At 38.6% G+C, this 20625-nt stretch overlaps 1 protein-coding gene across 7 annotated transcripts in view; it reads left to right on the forward strand.

Moving 5' to 3' along the window:
- LOC104639538 (thymocyte selection-associated high mobility group box protein TOX) overlaps window positions 1-20625 on the forward strand; it is a 314557-nt gene that overhangs the window by 186347 nt on the left and 107585 nt on the right. The window contains exons 6-7 of one of the 7 annotated variants that reach the window (XM_075744040.1): window positions 7376-7456; window positions 20137-20523. The exons of the other annotated variants lie outside the window; for them this stretch is intronic. Of the exons in view, the coding sequence (XP_075600155.1) occupies window positions 7376-7456; window positions 20137-20523 (468 nt within the window). The remainder of the gene's footprint in view (window positions 1-7375; window positions 7457-20136; window positions 20524-20625) is intronic. 7 annotated transcript variants of the gene reach the window in all.

The following is a 20625-nucleotide window of genomic DNA, read 5'->3' on the forward strand; positions in this document are numbered from 1 at the left end:
AAGCAATCTCCAAGGAATAACTTGTAAGAGGATGAGAATGTACTTTCAGTTTAGTAGATCAACAACCACGCAAGGTTTAAATTTAGCTTTGTTTTATTTTTGTAAATGAGAATAGGAAGCGAAAGCACATCTGTGTGTGCACACTACCAAAGTGAATTACAAGCAAAATGGATTCAGGAATAGGCACAAGAGACTGCACCCTTACACCTCCCCTCCCAGCTACCTGCACTGGCAAAGTCGCTCTTACTAGTGTTGCACCTTTGGCCTCTTTAGGAGATCCACTGTTTCTCTTGACAAATTTCTGTACTGAAATCTCTTCTCCTCTTTGAAGCTCTAGATGAATGCATAGAGTTTAAAACAACTGCTCCTTGCCCTGGTGCCTGCTCCTTCTCCTTTCCTCTGCAAGCAGCCGGGCTTAATGAGCCGAACACAAATAGGCCATGAGTAGGCATGCATGCACACAGATACAAACTTACGTCTATGTGTATATATACATAAATGTCAGGGAGTGTAGTGATATGACAGGGGGTAATGGGTTTAAACTAAAAGAGGGTAGATTAGATGATTAGGAAGAAATTCTTCACTGTGAAGGTGGTGAGGCACTGGAACAGGTTGCCCAGAGAAGTTGTGGATGCCCCCTCCCTGGATGGGGCTTTGGGCAACCTGGTCTAGTGGAGGGTGTCCCTGCCCATGGCAGGGGGGTTGGAACTAGATGATCTTTGAGGTCCCTTCCAACCCAAACCATTCTATGATTCTATGATATTTATATTATATTGTTTTATTGCCCTGGTTTCCACAGGGCCAGACCTTGAACCCATTGCCTTCCACTGACTTCAGAAGGCGTCAGTGTCAGGCCCCCTGTTTGCAATGCATTTTCGCTGCAGGACTTGTGGCAGCTGGCACCTCCCTCTCCCACCCAGGGCTGGACTGAGCAGGACCACGCTGTGCACTCGGGGTGGGAAACCTTCTCCTCTTCTGCAAAAAAAATTAAAACCATGAAGGTCACCATAGGAGATGCTGCATGTTACTCCGTATAGGGTAATACAGACTATCATCTGCTGGTCTCCCACCCAGCCCACCTGGCAGCTTGGTCTTCCTGGAGCTCCCAGGAGCACTGAAGTAGTGGGGAACATTGGACACTCTCCTGTCTAGGGTGAATTTCTAATATCCATTAGCTACATACAACAAAAATACCGCATGTGGCCACTGAGTTATAAATGTTGTCTTTCACTGTACTTTGTCTTTTTGTACTTGGAAGGAGCTGGACCAAAAGGACCCTGGATTCCAAGTACTGCTGCAGCAACGTGCATTAATAATAGCCTCAGTTTTCTACTCATTCTTCTTCCCCACCCTTTATCCACACATTTCAACTCAATGGGAACATTTAAATCATTTGCATACAAAACTGGACTTAGGTCCAATTATTATGCTCCATTCAGGCTCACATCCTTATTTGTTTAAAAAAAATAATTAAAAAAAAGAATACCAGCAAGGGCAAATAATCACCACATAAATCATATGTTTAATGTTATTTGGTTTGTACCCAACTTTCATCCAACATGCTTCTGATAAAATGTACAGTCCCGCTCCTGTAAGCTACAAGCATCAAGCCTATAAGGTCAAATTTAGGCCTGACGCAAATGGCTGCAATTTCCAGTGATCTCCATCGAGTCTCACTGTTTGTGCTGGAGCTGAATTTGGCCTGTGATCTTTCCCCTGCATGCCAGAAAGACTGAATTCTTTCCCCTAAGCCTCTAATATGTCATCAGTGTCTTTTTTATGCTCTACGGTCAAAGAGACTGCTGAGCCATATAGCTAGCCCTGGGCCTCTTTCTGTTACTGTGTGTACCTAGATTAAAAATCAAATGGTAACATATTTCAGTATCCATTAAGCAATTCTGAGGATTTTTTTTTTCTGACTGCTGTGGGAATATCTCTCTCCATATTTTAGACAAGTATGTGCAGCTCTAGGTGCCTTTGCTGCAAAATCAGAAGATTAAAACTAGAGATATGTCTCCCACTTGGAAAAAATACAAGTTTTCTCTATGAGCCTAGGTATGTAGGGCCAGGAATGACAATCTGAATGTGGAATTTAATTCTGGATTGCAGCCCACCATATTTTATCAGATGCCATTCCTGTAACTGTAGCCTGTGAAAATGACACTCCCATGGGTAATAACACTGCGGAGACCAAAGAGACAAAAATCGGTCATGTTGCTTTTTGATTTGCTATTTTTGCATATACTATTTTTGGGGGTTTATGGAACACTTCCATCAAAACAAATGTGGGCACCTTTACATCATTGTAAAAAGACAAATATAACTTGCTTGCGAGTGTCAGCTCTAAGGAGACATCCATAAGATAAACTGAAAACTTTCCCTTCTTTGTCATCTTCATACCAGCTATTTAGGCAAAGCCAGGGAAGTAGCATGGTTCTTTGTAATGTGCTTTGTCAGCTAGGAGACATGAAGCTTTTTCAGACTACCATGAGGCACGAATTCTGAAAGTCTCTTTTTCTCCTAAGAGCATCAGTCAGTTTAACTCACTGTCTCTGAGTCTCTAGTATGAAAGGGGACTGTAGTCAGTGGTGCCTTCTTCCATTAGCACCTGATATTCAAAACTGAGGACATGTTTGCAGACATTTCAGTGCCTGTTTTGGTTCTTGTGATGATGACTGGGGGAAGGGAGATCTGTTCCCCTAAGGAAAACAAGGGTGCAAGCCACATGGGACAGGGTAGGAGTAGTGCTGCGTAGTGTGTTGTGTTGATAATCTTCTACAAGCGAGTTGAGAGGAAGTTCATTCGAAAAGATGACTAACCAGAACAAAAACTTAGCTTAAGGCATTACAGGTATATTTCAGTTATCTATATCAGTGACGAGTTTCATATTATCCAACATGTAGAAGAGCACAGGAGACACAAAGCCTGCCTCAAGGAATTTATGATCCAGGAAGATGAGAACTAAGCAGCAGTTAGTAAATGTTTATAAAGCAAAGCATGACCAGAAGTTGGCATCATAAAACAGAAGTGCAGATATTCTATTGTGGTTTTAATTTGGTAAATCTAGTATTTGTGAATGCTTGTGGCTAACCATACAACCCACAACCCCTCTATCTCCAAATGAAACTTTGGGGCAGTCAGTTCAAGGATATGTATCGCTATTAATAATAAAAAGAGCTCGGCCCTCGATGTAGGCTGCTACATGGATGGTCAGCCCAGGGAACCCGAGCTAAAGGATGCCGTTGCAATGGCCTGGGGGCTGGTACCAGGCTGTTACGTTAACAGTGGCGGGGACCAGCGCATTCCTTTTCCCCGGTGGCCTAATTCAAATGCTATCTTATATACTTATAGGCACAAGGTAGAGTTTTGGAACTTACTCCTTTTGGAAAGTATCTTGTATATGGCTGTATGCTTTGCTAAACAGTGTAAGGGAACTTGAAGCTACCTCGCTGGGTGCACTTTGGAAATGTAATCAAATAGTAAACTAAGAACCTGTGTATTGTGCTGTGGAAATTTGCATTCATGAAGCACAGTAGGAAAATAATGCCAGCAGCTTCCATTTGTAGACAAATGAATGTAATCTTGGTGTTTTGGGGTTTCTATAACAAGCTGAAGAGAATAAGAATAAATTAAGCTGACCCACCCTGCATATACAGAAATGATGTTTTTTCTGCCAACTTTCAATTTCCACAACTGGGACAATGTAGAAAATAAAATATTGTGTAAGGAAACAAATCTACTGCTGAATCAGAATGGGCCTTTACTGCCTGAATGACAATCAGTTGACATTCAATTATCATGTTAATTGAATTAAAGCAAGCTAGAAATTACTTAATTCCATAAGTATATGCTCCTGTCAAGTTACTTATTTAATAATTGTTGCTTGCTTGACGGAGGAGGGGAAAATGACCTTATAAGAGATTTCTGAGATGTTAAAAACAAAATTAAATATTGCCACTATCCACTATAGATAAGCAACAGAACAGAAGCCTGCTTCTTGTTACAGGAAAAATGTTAAATGTATTATTGGAAATGATATGTTTCATAATTTGGCACTGTCTTAAGCATGAAACTCAGAAGAGCTTCAGCCATTTTCTAGAGCACACTTGAATGACAACACAAGCCTTTTTCCTCCCCAAAAGCGCTGCAACGATGCAACTCTCTTATCCTTACTACAACACAAAACTATTTAAGCCTGAGGGCTAAAAATTCTCACAGATGGGAAAAAAAAAAAAAAAAGAAAAGCAGTTGGGAGGGACAGCTGACTTGCTCATACCTGTTTGAGGTGCTGCTACAAATGCTGATGACGCTCACCACTTGCCCTGTCTTCATAAGCCCCCAATACAAGTCCAGTCTAGCACAAAGTCAATGAGCTGGTACCCACTGCCAGGGCCATGTTCATTTGTCTTCAGAGAAACATATTGACAGCCAGACCTTGTTGTTACACATGAAAATTAACAACTCCCCAGACAGAACTTACCTTAATTTTTAGTAGAAGCCAGGACTTACCAGAATTTTCAAAGCTAGCATGAGGATCATCAACCCACTTGTATGCTGACCTAAACAGTGAGCATCTTCAAAAGGACAGCAGCATATAGACAGTGAGAGCTCAAGCTGTTTTCGTCAGAGGACATGCCAATGCCCTTACGAGGCCAAAACGGGGTGAGCTGACCACCCTCCAAACAAGCCAGCCTGCAGGGATCATTCTGACCAATGTAAAACATCAAAGCAGGCTGGGGTTATTAAAAACCTCTCCCCATCCAGTAAGGACATTTTTACCATAATGACCTTTTATTACATGGTTTATGTTTATATTACCATGGAAGACACGGTGTTCATGTGTATTATTGGCTCACCACAAGACCCAATAAAAGAGGGCAAGACAATGTGTACACTGAACATAGTAGATGTATAGGTAGGAAATAATTAAATAAAGGCTGTATGATGACGTTCCTGTGAAGTAGTGATGTTTTAGATGGAGATTTACAGAATTGTTATTAGCTTCATATTATTGAGTTAACCTTGTGCAATATGACTATTTGAGAGAGAAGTCAGGTCCCAGAGGACTCTTTCAATATGCTGTGACTGTAAGAGCACAGCAGGAGTGTATATTTTTTTATATTTGTGTAATGTAAAATAAAACCCAGTGTGGAAGCAGTAGATACATGATCTTTTGAAGATCATTATTCTGTGTAAAATTCTTTGTTCAGCTCTGTTTTTTAAACTGGCTATCAAAATGATGCAGAGGTATTGCAATATACGAAGTGGTATAACTTAGTCTTTGTTCTGTAGGTCAAGCTAAATTCATTTTAGCAGCTAGGAACAGATTGTTGACTAATTTTTTATTCATTTTCAAAACAAACAGTACATTTCCCTAATAATCACAAGCGATTACAACTTAAAAAGCAAATTGCTACCATTTTTTTGCAAAACAATAGGAGATCAGCCAACACTATATATTTATCTTAATCTGGAGAAATTACAAGGGTGCACAGATACAGTTGCACAGCTAAAACCAATCTTTTTTCCTCTCTGTCTTTATATTTACAATTTTAGAAGCCTAAGACTTCTCTGTTTCCATTATGATCTTTTGCTTCCCTGGGAAGCAAAATCTTTAATCCTTTTAGGCAGCCTCTGAGTTTTGCCAGCCTGTATCTGAGGATTGTTCTGTCTCTGAAAGCAAAGCCTCAGTGAAACAAAAAATGTTTCACGAGCACATTCTTTATAAAAATGGTGTTGTACTGGATCCTTCCAGCCTGACACTACCACTCTCGCTTCGTAGTCTGCAACTGCATTGTCCTCTGTGCACGCACTCTGTGCTGCCAGGTCCTCTCCATTACGGGACTGCTCTGGTTTTACCAGAGTATTGGAAGATCAAAAGAGATCACTTTAAATTTTCATAAAGTTTATCCTTCTGGGATGGAGATGTACCTGTGTGTTTTTCAGCTGCGGAATTTAGGAGAATACCCCAAAATTGCCATAAATAGGTTTGCCCATCTTTTGCCTTCAAACCAATAGCCCAGTTAACTGGGCAGTGTGGAGTGGGAGGGGGAAGGTGGATAGTCTTCACTCACTCCATGGAGGCCTTCCACAGGTGCCCAGGTTGTGCACCTCACTGGAGAAGTGGACAACAGAGACTCAAAGCTGCTGCTCCATTTTGTGTAATACCGTGAATCCCAAATGCCCATGAACACATGAATTAATCTCTACCTTGGGCATGTGACTTAAAAATTGTTAAATATAGCAGCCTTAAAAAAAGTAAATTTTCTTTCCCTTTGTCTCCCTTACTTTTAAACCTTCTATTGGGATGGTTTTTAAGCTTGTCCCGGCAACGTGGAAGGCTAGGAGACAATCCTTCTTAGTTACACAAAGCCAAGATGCTTGCATGGCTCTTAAGTCTACCCTTTTAGAAAATACAAAACAAAACAAAACAAAAACAAAAAAAAAAAAGCAAAACAAAAAAACCTCCAAACCATGAAGTAGTGAGAAACTCGTGGTAATGTTTGCAAAGAGAAATGCTGACTTTTTCCCAAATCTGTCACTGACATGGCTAAAAGCAAGTCATTAGCTAGGCTCCACGGGTCAGAAACTGGTTCTCCTCCTGAAAACTTTCAACCCTAAATATCTACATACACTTTTCTAACATCATGTTACTGTAGTGCTATGAGGTCCTGTCTAACCCTGCAGATAATCTTTGATCTTGAAATTTGGGCAAAATTGAAGTGATTCTCCAAGCTCTTTAATCTATTATGAGATTGTGCACATGCTGCATTTAAAATAATTTGGTGAGTTGAGGGAAATGTACAGAAATAGATCCATGTTCCTGAGAAGTTAATTAGACCGATATGGGATCAAGACTGGAATAATGACTAACATTTATTATCCTTAGCAGCTCCATGAAGCTTCTTTGACTGCCCCCAACAGTTTATCTGAGAAAGAGAGAAAGCCGCTTGGCTGATCTGTGTGGTGCCGTCATCTCCTCCTTCATTTAGCTCAAATGTCTTTCTGCACATTCTCCTCTTCCCCAGAGGGTTTTAACTTGTCTCACAAGTGGAAGCCAGTGGAGAGGCCCACGCCTGCCTTCCCCCGTCCCTAAAGGTCCCATTTGCAAGTACACATCGCGCTTCACTTTGAACAATTAAACCTGAGATGCTGTGAGGGATATTGTTTTTTCAATACTGCTGGGTAGTTAAAGGGTGTTTCACAGTTGGAACAATGTTTTCTTTAAAATATTTGATGTTTATTATTTCACTTCTTAAGCAATGTGAGGAGGAAAGGCTGTTTACTTAGACTTCATGAAGATGCATGAGACACACCGGTGATATATAAAAACAGAACCAGATTAATTTACTGATGTGACACTCTTTGTTTTTAGGTATACAAAAAGAAAACTGAAGCTGCCAAGAAGGAATATCTGAAGCAGTTAGCTGCCTACAGAGCAAGCCTTGTATCCAAGGTAACACAAAATGTATATACATACACATGTATATATAGCGACATATTGCAAACCATTTATATGGTGCTGAGCACAATAGTATTTAGTGCAAATAGCCTTGTCGTTACCACCTTAAACTTAGGTTTAAGGTGCAAATGCTCAATAAACACAGCCATCTCTCCATGAAAAGATACCCTTTCCCTTTGGGTTGTAGAGACGGAACTTCTCCAGGCTGGGAGTGTCATCGCAGTTCAAGAAAGGAAGGAGATACTGGTAAAAAGACCTCAATATAACAAACATGCCATGCCAGACAGGCACTGTTCTACCTATAAGGGAAAAAAAGTATCATACACAAAATGCCTGGTTTTGGTTTGGGGTTTTTTTAAAGTACTTTTTTTTACCTTGCAATCATAGTACAGAAAAAGTCAAACTCAGCTCACACAGCAAATTTTAATTAGAAAATGTGAAATTCCATTTTACATCCAGCAAGCAATTTGTGCGAGCACAGCATAGGTCACCATAAGGCTCTTATACTGGCACACACCAGTGTATCCCCAGTACACAGCCAGTAGCAATTTTCTAAATTGAATTATACATTCTTACTGCCCATAATTTTGTTATAGGCTCTTTAAAATTTGTAATAGACTTTAAAATATGCAGAAGAATGTGAAATTACTGCACTGTGTCAATGTGCAAAACCAGTTGAGCAACTTCAGAATCATACCAGTTAGGATCACTTGTTTTGGGTCTGTCAAAGCATATTTAAATATATTTTGTTCTTACATGAATGCAATCAATTTTAGAGGTAAAGATGGAAGTATGAAGGACTGCATATATGACATGAGTAGAACTTCTCGTTAGTTTTAAATGCTTTTGGAGTGGTTGGTCCTGTGCTATACTTCTTGGTGTATTATATTAATTTGTACACATTTTCAGGGGAAGACTATATGATAAGCCATATAAGGACCTTTCATGCATCTTTCTACATTATCTTAGTATTTAGTCAGTGAATTTAAAAGTCTGAAATATGGGTGTTACCTCATTCATTTTGCGGGATCGTGTCTTATGCATTTTAATTTTATAGGTACCATCATAAATACAAGTGCATTTAGTTAAAGTGATTTACAGGGTACCTTTAATGTCTGTCTCAGAGCTCTTTGGTTCTAGTAATAGTCATTTCCTTCAGAAAGGGTACCACATCCACACAAACAAATTTTGTGGAAACAGCCTGCTTATTGGCAAAAGATAGGTCTAAATAGCTCAAAATATTCCAATAGGTTTTGAAGAAATGCATGAATCGAACTTTTCACTTGTGAAAATAACTTGGATGTCATTATACAGCACATCATGGACTGTTTACATAACACTCTATATAGCTTAATTTTGAAATGGCACATGTAAAAACCCCAAGATTTTTATTTTGGGTTGTTTTGGGTTTTGGTGTTTTGTTTGTTTGTTTGTTTTTAAAGATAAAAAAGTATATTACGGCATTTTCTGAGGGTTCCTTTTAGAAAAAAAAATAAAAAACTGTTGATCAGTTCAGTGCATGAAGCCATTTATGCATATATTTAAATTTGTTGTTAGTCAGAAAAGCACTGGAGCATTTTCTTAACTTTTAAGCAATTATTTAAATTCTGCCCATAATGTAATGTTTTCCTCTAGTGTGGAAAGTATCAAAATATAAACTTAATGAAGCCAAGCACTAATTGCTTACTCTCATGAACATGCTCAATGAATCCAACAGAGCTGGCATGTAACTGAAGCAAGTCCATTTTGGAATAAGGATGTAAAATACTCAGATGTAATATTATATCAATATATTCTAAATTATCATTATTAAATATTTATATGGCACCAGAAGAGTTGTAGTTCTTTAGACAAGCATGTAAGCATGAAGAAATATATATAATACATTATTAAGATTGTTTGGGGTCCATCTGGTCTTTTATGTTCATTTGTTATATTATCATCCATAAAAGCTACTTTTAGAGAATATGATTAAATTCCAAGACCTCATTCTCAAAAGCTAAGACATGCCAAAAGAAGCATACCTTTTCCAAAAATGCTTTAATACAATATTAATGATTTGCTCACAAGGTATGTTTTAAACTTTATACCGCCCTCTGTGTGAGTCTCATTTCATACGCTTATAATCAGGTGTTCACCCTGGGAGCTCCCGTGTTGTATTTACTGCATGTTGTTTAACCTTGCTTCTTTATAGGATTTTCTGTGCTGCTCATCCCAGCACTGTTTTAGTGTGAAGAAATTCTCAGTAACACACTGGAGTAGGAAGTTTGTATTGTCCATATTTTCAAACACAACTAAATCATTGTGAAATCAGGTTTTCAGTAATTTCGGGTGTCCTGCTTGGGACATCCTGAACTTCATTTTCCAGAGTATTTGACCAATATTACACCTTTCATGTTCATAGCAGAGCTCCAATGACTTCAGGGTCAGCTGGCTGGCAGCTATGAGATGTTCAGTTGTGCTTCACATCACATCAGGACATCCTCTTGCTATCCAAATGATAGGACCTACCCAATTATCAAACTTACTTTCTTCTCCCCTCCCAGAGGACTCTGCCCATGGGAAGAGGCAGGCACAAGCAAGCAAGGGTGCTGCTCACGTCCCCTGTCTCAGCAGGTGCCTCACACCTCCCAAAGCAGCTGCTCTACCAGTTTCCTAACTTTTGAACACTGATTCTACCACTTTTTTCATGAAGTACTGCCAGTTTTTAAACAACTAGTGAGTGTAGGGCTTGTATGTGAGTGGTTGTGTATGTTTTTCTGCATTTATTTTCAAGTCTTCATTATTCTGAAAAGTAAAGAAATGGGCATGTGCCATGTTATACCTGAGTGGACCACACTTCACTGCACTCATCTTGGCTGTTTGAGATGCTGGAATAGTCAGAATAGAAGATTGCAGAGAAATGGGGTAAATCTTCTTTTGCCAGGAGATTTCTTAGTATCTGCCTGACAGCAGAATAATGAAATTCAGGAATGTTGGTTTCCATCCCAAGATCTGGATTGGGAGTGGAGTATCAGGTGGGGATAGTGGACTTCATGATACTCAACCCTTTGCCTCCTCTCCTCTCCTCTCCTCTCCTCTCCCCTCCCCTCCCCTCCCCTCCCCTCCCCTCCTCTCCTCTCCTCTCCTCTCCTCTCCCCTCCTCTCCTCTCCCCTCCCCTCCCCTCCCCTCCCCTCCCCTCCCCTCCCCTCCTCTCCTCTCCTCTTTCCCTTTCCCTTTCCCTTTCCCTTTCCCTTTCCCTTTCCTCAGCCAGGAGGGAATTAGAAATCAGAGAAGTCTCCACTGAGTTCGCTATGTGATTCTTTGTTGCTGTTCTGGTTGGAGTTTGTCACACATGCACATGCACATGTCACTCACACACCTAGTATTTATAATTTCAGACTGTGTTATTTGACAAAATCATAACTGAAAATAGTGGAAGCATCACCAGCAACTTTGGTAATAGGATTGCCAGCCCATGTCTAGTACACTTTTAAATGCTTCAGTGATGTCTTTATAAAATAGGGCTACCACCCAGTAAATACGGTAAACATATGATTGTGTAAACATGTCACTTATGCATTAATCCCCATTTAATTTATCAGTTTATTTCCTGTATTTTCTCCTTTTTTTTGATTGAAATTAATGGGACTGTTGTTGAGTTTGTTCATGTGTGTAGGAATTGATATGTAAAGTAAAAATCACATTACAAAGCATTATATCTTCTGCTATGCAGATTGCCATATTGCTTACAGTACTGACTAAGCCTTTGCATTGTAAACAAGTGTCTTTATATTTGCCCTTAGTTGCAACTTTTAGTACTATTCAGGTCCAGAAATGCAGCCTCTGGTATCTGGTAATTTGTACAGCATTACATAAAATGCTGTGAATTGCAATTTTACTTTTTCATAAAACAAGCACTTTTTCTAGCTTAACCAGCCTTTTTTCTGGCTGACATTAGAGTTTTTGCTGCATCATTCAAATATATATATATATATATATTTTTAATACAGATTTATATGGGTAAATGTTAAATACTGTCATATATTATATACATGCATCTATGTATATTTATATAACAATATATGCACATTATGTATTTAACATGCATAGTATATACATGCATATAAGTGATACATATATGTAGGTTAACTATAGCAGTACAAGTTTAACTATTTGAATAGTACAAAGAAGATTTCCCTGTTTTGTTCTCTCTGGCTAAATGAATCTTTAATTCTCTCTGTGTAGTGACACAACTTCAAATTTCATGCAGACATATTTTAGCAGCTACGGCTGAAGCTAAAACCTCTCAGCGAGGAGAATATTGTTCAAATTCAAAATACTGAAGCATATTTCAAAACTCTGATGTTGTATCTAAGTCAAAGTGGTGTCCTCGCTTGACATTGCAGCAAATGCATTGGACATTTTTCTGTTTTGTGGGCAGTGCAAATCCTTTGGACATGTAAAATTGCTTCTTGAAGTACATGGCAGATGTAGCTTTCCTAGCCCACCACATTGAAATTCTGTTTCATAAAAAACCTAAAGGTCATATCTAGTAAGACTGGCATTGTCTTAATGCCATTAGCACAATTTGTAACCAGAGAGTTTCCAGGCCCCCAAAATATCTGTTATATGTGCAGCATTGCCTATATTGTAATATAATTGAACAACCTAAAGAATTATAGTCTTTTGAGACTGCAGTGAATACACATGAAAAAGTTTGACCTACGAGTAAAAAGCAAAATGGAGACGATGTTAAAAAAAAAAACAACAACCCAAACTCAAACAGTAAACTTGGTGTTAGTATCTCATTTCATATGTGTATGTGGTCAGAGCACATCTGTAACATACAAAAAGGAAAAAAATGTGTTAGCTGTCCCAGATCATGCATCTCCTCACTCCTAAGTAAATGTGGATGTGCAGGTGTGCTCTCTCCACGATTTGTTTTTTGTGGCCCAGTGAATCCCAAATTCTTTTCTGCATGGTGGCCAAGCTTCAGATGTAGGGGAGCACCGTATCCTCGCTCACTCTTCCCTGAAATAAGCAACTGCTGTGGTTTAGGATATTTCTTTTGGAAATAAAATTCTGAATATCTCTTGACAAAGTTGACAACTGAACTGTCATGTCTCCTGGTCAGTGCTTTACTCACTTGGCTATGGTGTACAAGGAGAGCAGCATCCCCTCTGCTGCTGGCAGAAATGCACCTGGTTTCTGCTTTTTGAGACAACAGATCCCTATATTCTATCTAGCCCATGCAGATGTTTTGGAATTTCATGAGATAGATAGTTCAGGCTGTTCTCAGTAAAAGCATCATAGAAAGATGGTTATGTTTGATGCATGATATTATTATTCTTTTGTACCTATTAAAGTGCTACAAGGCATTTGGCAATATTTTCCTTAAAACAATAACAAAAAACCCTAGAATGTTGACGTGCACATACAGCTTTTACTTTTTTCCATTAAATGTTAGAATTCCTATCTGGGAAAACTATAATGTAAGGCTTTTACAGCAGATACTTCATGCTTCTGTGATACCTCAGTCTTTCACGCGTGGTTTTATTATGATATAGTCAGAAATTTTCAAGGAATCATAAATAAAATTATGTATGTGCAAGTATATGTGATGTATCAGCATATCTGGTAAGTGAACATGTATATTTATAAAACAGTTGTCTAATCTGATAATAACACAAATCCAACCATCTTCTTGTCTAGTAAGGAAACCAACTATCTACTGCAGCTGAAAATGTAGAGCAAACTATATTTCAGTTAACGCAATGAATTTGATTTGAGACTAAATGATGTGAAGCTTTACATTCAGCAGTGCAAAAACTAAGAGGTGCTCTCACATCATTTCTGCCAAAAATGGCAGAAATGTCTTGAGCTTGAGGGAAGCCAGATTTTGATTTGGAGAGGAACTGTGTTTGGTTTTGAAGTGAGTTAATAAAACTAGATTTCACTATTAGCCTAGTGTTTCCATTTGGGGAATTAAAACACTTGTATCAAATTAAAGTTGCATATCGTTTATCACATGTACCCAGGTTACATTCATAAAACATCCATTTTTACTTACATACCCTGAATGAATCCATGACAATCCCCTGTAGATGATGACAAAATGTATATTTAGATTTGAAGATGTTCTTCTGAGCCACCTTGGCTAATTATAGATGACAACCCATGGCTTACTCCTTTGTTCTGAAACATCAAGAATATGTCAAAAAGCTTTCTGAACTCTCTAGAGTCCCAGATGTTGTTATTGCAATAGGTGACTGGAATTAACAAAATATGAAACGTCATTTGCTAAGAGCCTCTTGTGACTTAGGTAGGAAGGCAGCTGTACTGCAGATAGGCGTATGAATTCTCCACCGGAGTGAACAGAGTTAAGTCAAAGGAATCTCTAAAGGAGTTAAAGAGCTAAGCAGGAAAGAGAAAACACTGCTGGAAAGAAGTCATTCTCTCGTAAACAGCTTCACAGGGGTATTATTAAAATGGCTGAGCCCAGGTAGGCTAGAAGAAGGGATTCTTCTCAAGGACAGGCTTGGGGTTGGAAGTGACCTAAAATGTCAAAAACGTTAAAAACGGACAGGATTATGCAAACACAGAAAAGCTGAGAGAAGGAATAAACAATTCAAGATGTTCCTTCCACCAAAGAGACAGCAAAGACAGCAGATGCAAACTTAAGCTTAGGTAAGCTTTGTAGGAGCTGCATAAATATTCAGCCGATTTCCTTCTACCTACCCCTTTAATGTCACAGTACTGAAGATAACTCATTTAAAGCTGAGTAAGTCCTGCCTAAGTTTGATCACAGCCTGCACAACCTGGACCTTCCTGGTACCAGCTGACATAATCACTGCTGTTACCTGAATGAAACCTTCGTTCTGGCCAGAGTCCAAAAATTGTTGAATTCCTCAGCATGGCTCAAGGATGGACACCAGTTACCAGATATGCATGTGGCACTGTCATGAAAAGGACCAATCTGGCAACTATGTAGGTTGCTGACACATAGTCATTTAAAACTTGAATCAAGTTAAACTGTTTTGTAGGCTTTGAAGTACTCACATAGTACATGCTCCTTGTCTATGTAGAGGGCATGCCAAAACTCTTTTTCTCATTTAAAGAGAAGCACCTGTTTCTCATTTAAAATAAAACAATGTTACACCACTTTGGCTATGGAAAAAAAATAATTCTTCTGAGGTTGGAATAGGTTATGTCTGCATTGGCAGAAAGTTTATGCTGGCCATATTAGCCATGAGGCTCACGTCTTTGCCCTTGAGGAGGTTTCTCAGCACATATTTAAAGGACACATAGGCATCCAATAGTACCAAGAACATTTACTGAATGTTCTGAATGTACTGAATGTATTTACTGAATATTTTACTATAAAGGAAAGCTTAATTGCTGATGTTAATAAAGAAGTATTTTGATAACGTCTGGTCTATAAATGACTGACATTATATTGCTCCAGCTGAAAGGCTTTCATCATTAACTATTTTTGTGAAACCAACAGAATAAGAATTTTTTTTCTCTAAGTAGAACAACTATGGTTTCTTTGAGACAACACTGACTTTTTGATTTTATATCGCAAACAGCAATATTAGTTGAGCACTGCTGACAAGAATGAAATTATTGCAGAAGTATTTATTGAATTCCCGTATATTATGGTGACATAAGCTATAGTAGATAAGAATGCTGAATATATAACATGTATACAGTATGTAAATTGAAGATGTTCATGTACATTAGAGTGTATGTGTGTATATATATATGTGTGTATATATATATGGCCCTAGTTGCTGGCAACTTTTCTAACAATAACTGCATTAACATATTAAAAAAGCAAAATGAAGTAAGTATAGGCAGTAGGTATGCTTCTAAAGAAACACAGGTCAAAAGTAGTGGTCAACAATTGGGATGTTCTCTGCCTCTGTTAGCCGGGTCCTACCTGGTTTTCATGAAAAATGAAGTAGACATCCAGACAGTAATACTGAAGTAACAATGTTGGGCTCAGATCCAAATTCCATTTAAGTTAATAGAAGATTTTCCATTAAATTCAGTCGTCTAAGGATCAGGCCCTTAGAGTACTGCCTTGTTAAAACACGTCCATGCTTTACTATCAATCACATGAATGTTGTTTCTGTTCCAACAGAAGTGGGGTTAGAAAAGCCAACAGTAGCCAGAAGGCAGACACAAGTTAGAAAGGGAATCAAAACCCATGTGTAGATTTCAAAACCAGTTTGGTTACCCAGATCTACGCGTGAGGGTTCAAAATGCAACTACTTTTCAACATGGAAGTAAAATGATATCTCAAAGGAAGCCATGCAGATGCCAGAATGGCATCACTAGGCTATTGCTGTTTTCTCTGGCACCACTAAATTGAGCAGGATGTCTGCTCAAATCCAAAATAAATTTCTCAGCTGTAGGAGTGGGGTAGATGTTTGGGGGTTAAGGAAATCCCAGTGTCACTTTCCTCTACGGAAGTGACATCCTGCTGTGTGCCTGAATTCAGTCTGTGATAAGAAGGACCATTAGTACCAGGGCAGTTTTACTTAGAGAAGAATACTACAACTGGCTGAGCAATGCTTAACTTCTTAACCTAATTTAATTATTTAATTTGGCAAATAAGCACAAGGAGTTTTGGCACATAATAGGGGAGCAAAAAGTAGATGGGAAAGTTTGCTTTGCTTTAGAATTGGAAGGAAGGGCATGAGTTGGGTGTAAAGTGGGGGGAAGAACTTGATTCAGCCCTTCTCAAACTTTGTGCAAAATGATCAACTCTCTCTGAAGAACATCACTCATCTGTATCATTACACATTTCCTTGAAAGTATGATACAAGTAAAATCATTTTGTGGACTGAGGGTCACACACCAAGGCTGTACTTGTCAGTACTTTTAATTAATATATTAATTATCATAACAGTTACAGTAGCATTTATTTGGTTTCCTTCCTTTCCCTATTTCTCTTCTACTTTCATTCTCTTTCTGTTGGGTTTTCAAAATGTTCTTCCCACTTTTTCTTCATGTGTCAGTAAAAAAAATAGACTGTTGCAGGAAAAATGAAGGTGGTTTTGTATTGTGCCTTAAGGGCAGTCATACTTTTTTTGTAGCATTCCATTGCCTTGGCCTACCTACCTTGTCTTCATCTTCTGGTTTTGTTTTTGTTTTGTTTTTTTTTTAATTTAGGCAACAGTATTAGAAGATGATGTGAGATGGAGAGGCGGGTCCAAAAGAAACCATACTCCTAGCCTATTAAGAACTTGAAAGATTTAGAGTAAGGCTTTGAGCTGAACTCAAGAACAAGTAGAAGCCACTCAGAGAGCATAAAGGACTGTCAAGAAAAGCTAGTTTGTGGTCCTGGAGTACCTTTGCTAATGTATATCTACAATACCGATTCCCACCATTAACTAAATATAATATTCTGTCACCCTCTAGTGGTGGGTCTACAATAACATAGTTCTGATAGTAATGATAAAAGATTTTCTCATTGCATGTCTAGTAGAAGACCTTATCACACATAGGAGAAACTAGACTTCAATGTTCAATGGCCTGTGTGTACAGATTTGTAATTTTCGTCTCCACTGCCTGTATCCGTAAATTAATTGTATCCTACAACTTCATGCCAAAAAAGAGATGTAAATTATCTTTGTTGTCTTTGGGCAGATTAATTAACTACAGAGGAGTTATTTCTGTACTCTTCCCCTTGGATAAGGCACGAGCAAATTGACTGAATTGCAGCCTGCAAAGTTATGGAAAATGACTGTGAACTTGAAGCCCATATTGGCTAATCAAATCCCTTCTTTCTTAATTCCTAGTATTACCCATAATAAAAGTCCTTGTCTAAGATTGTCTGATGCAGTACTGGACAAGTGCAATGCCCATTCAATTCTGTGAAAGCAGTAATTGTGCCTAAAATAATAACGTGACCTATGCATCATATACACCTTTCAGTATATTTGACAGTAAAGCAACATAACAAAGCCAAAATATTTGACATCACCTATTCCATTAGCTTCACCAATGCTTACAAAATCTCGGTTTCTGACCCACCCTTAGAAAAAGCTGAAAGTGCAGTATGCTGGAGAATAGCATTTAATGGGTTCATTTATCAAGATTGCCAGTAACTGATAATATTGATGTGGTTTACACTGATATTGGACAATTTGGCTTCGGATCACATATGATTTAAAGTGTCCTAAGTAACAGCAAAATACTTTGTTTGAAACTGAAGTGTTCTGCTTTTCATTGGATCAGGAGGTAGTGAAACAGAGAGAAAGCTGATTGATAGCTTGAGACAGCTGGAACGGTCCCTTTTGATCACTTTGCAGACACTCTTCTCAGAGGTAAAGCAAATGTTATTCATCTCTAGCCCAAGACCGCACAATTCCTCTTAACATAATTTGGTAATTCAAGTATTAAATGATACTAAGTATCTGATATCTCTGTAATTTTATCAGTATGGGCCATGCATTCACCGCATATGTGTCAACTCAGAATTATTCAATAATTAAATTGGTTCACTGTATCTTTGTTAGAGAGGTGTATGGCAGCATCTTTGTAGTCACAAATGAAATATAAGTATGTATCAGTATGTCACAAATAGTGCCACAAAGGCTTTTTTATACCTCCTCACCAGGAGGAATTGTTTAACTGATCTGCCCTTAGACACTTCAGGTGCAATTATCTCTGCTCGGACCAGATAGAGCCTTCAGCTTCATCATGGAAAGGCAAGGGGTTTTCATGAGGGGATGATGCACTCAGTAAAACTTCAAGTTTCCTAAGAAAGAACAAAGCATAAACTTCCTGTAATGTGTAAAGAACCCAGGACACTCGAGAGGAAGGTCCTGACCGTGCTGCTAATTAGCAAACTTTCTTCTGAATCTCTGATATTTCAGTAAACCTGCCAGTCTTTGCTCCCACATTCACAGAAGTGTCCTACAAATACAACTGGGAAGGGAGAGGGAAAATAATTCTCGTGTCATCATGAACATTAGTTCAGTGTTTTAAAAATAATACCAAAAACCAGGCAGATCTTGCACTTTCGGTTTTTCTCATTTACTATCTGTGGGGTTTTATGTCTGTATCTGAATCCTGCAAACATGCATATAGTACGTATTGCACACATGGACATCCACATGCGAGCAGAGCCAGACAGATCCACAGAGGCAGAGATTTGCATTCATTTTATCATATTCATTTAATTTCCCCTAGTTTACTGGAGAAAACAAGATTTTTTGCTAATGGTACTGCAGTTACACTTAGAGAAAATGAAGTTATCTTTCTCATCTTTATCATCGCATATAATGAAGCAATTTCAGTAACGTGCGTGTCAGCGGATTCTTGGTGATGGTACATCCTTCAGAAAGAATACAAATAGACTTCACTGACCCTGGAGTGCTGAGAGTAACATGAAACTTACTCTGACTTGTAAACTGAGCAAACATGACATGGAGGTCACAGAATAAGGGCATATATGCATTTTTCAGCCCTTGTTTTGACAAAGTGACTTCTTTCTCCAGAGGGACATTTCTGCCATTTTTTTCCAGCATGTTTCACCTTTCACTGGCTATTAATCCCAGTATGACTTAAACTGCAAATTATGATTCCCACCTATAAGCTTATGGGAGTTAATTATTAAATTTTTTTCATCATTTATTTGAGCACACAGAGCTAGCCTTCAGAAGATCTAAGAAAATAAGGGTATGGAAAACAACAAATTGAGTTCAAATAAAATTTAACACGTTATAAATATTAGAACAAATGGAAATTCACATTCAATAATGGAATTTTTTTATTACTAGCAGCTTTAAAAAATCAGGGTAGACCATAACATTTTTGAAAATCTGTGCATTTTCTAATATTCTGTGAAGTATACTTCCAGCTTTAGCACAATAACTTCCCTGTGTCTGATGCAGTCTAACATTTATATAAACATCAGTTTTAAACAGAATTTTCAGAACTTTATGAACTGGATTAACAAAGAAAGTTTTGCTAAAAGTGAAATGATTCAGAATATTTTTATTTATTTTTCTGAATGCATGGCTATGAAACGTGGTTGAAACAGGCATGGAGAGCATCCCAGCAGAGAATACTTCATAATAAAGGTATCAGCACAGCAACTAGCAAATTTATTCAATGCATTAGAACAACTGTGGATGGGGTTTAGCCTCTTCATCAATTTGGCTAACTGAAAAAGCACTATTATCAGTTATCAATGTGTATGGTAAAGGACCCTAAAATTCTTATCCTTGGTTTGCAGATGGGAAAATGAGACATGTCAAAGATCACTGCAGACTCTTGCTGGAACCAACCCTCCTGAAACCGTTTTCAACTAGGCCATCAAATTTTATGACAATGGTAGTGTCTGCTTATGTGAACAAATGTGACAAGGCTTAGTTGTCTTTGTTGTGTAGGTTATTAGGTCAGTGATGCCAGTTGCAAGTTTGGAAAAAGCAAAATGTCAGGCCAGACCAGGAAGCAGAGGGGCGAAATGCTTTTTTTTACAATGCTGAAGGGTAATGCGTAAGGTAAAAAAGGGATTCATTATTTTTCCAGTGTCATAACCAAATTCCATATCAAGGACAATTTGATGGTCCAGATATGCGTTTTCCCACGGTGAGAATCTTAAAGAGACGTCAGGGGGGAGAACCTAGTTTCTAGTTTCTAAGTATTGTCTGTTTTTTGTTTTTCTCAACAGAGCTACAATGAACCTGTTGATGTTAAAGCCTCCCCGCAACCTCAGATGATGAATTCCAAGCAGTCGGTGTTTCATGGGCCTGCCCAGGCTCACTCTGCACTGTACCTCAGTTCCCACTACCACCAACAACCAGGAATGAATCCTCACATCACTGCCATGCATGCCAATATCCCCAGGAACATAGCGCCCAAGCCCAACAACCAAATGCCAGTGACTGTTTCCATAGCAAACATGGCTGTGTCCCCACCGCCACCTCTTCAGATCAGCCCTCCTCTGCACCAGCATCTCAACATCCAGCAACACCAGCCAATTTCAATGCAGCAGTCCATTGGAAACCAGCTACCGATGCAGGTCCAGTCTGCTTTACATTCACCTACAATGCAGCAAGTAAGTTTGAGCTTTTCAGTTGTCTGGGGAAATTTTTTGGGGGGCGGGAGGGAAAAAAAAGTTATGCAGAAGTTCACATAGTGAGGGAGATTTAGAGCCGTG

This window comes from Balearica regulorum, chromosome 2 (assembly GCF_011004875.1).
Source record: "Balearica regulorum gibbericeps isolate bBalReg1 chromosome 2, bBalReg1.pri, whole genome shotgun sequence".
NCBI lineage: Eukaryota > Metazoa > Chordata > Aves > Gruiformes > Gruidae > Balearica > Balearica regulorum.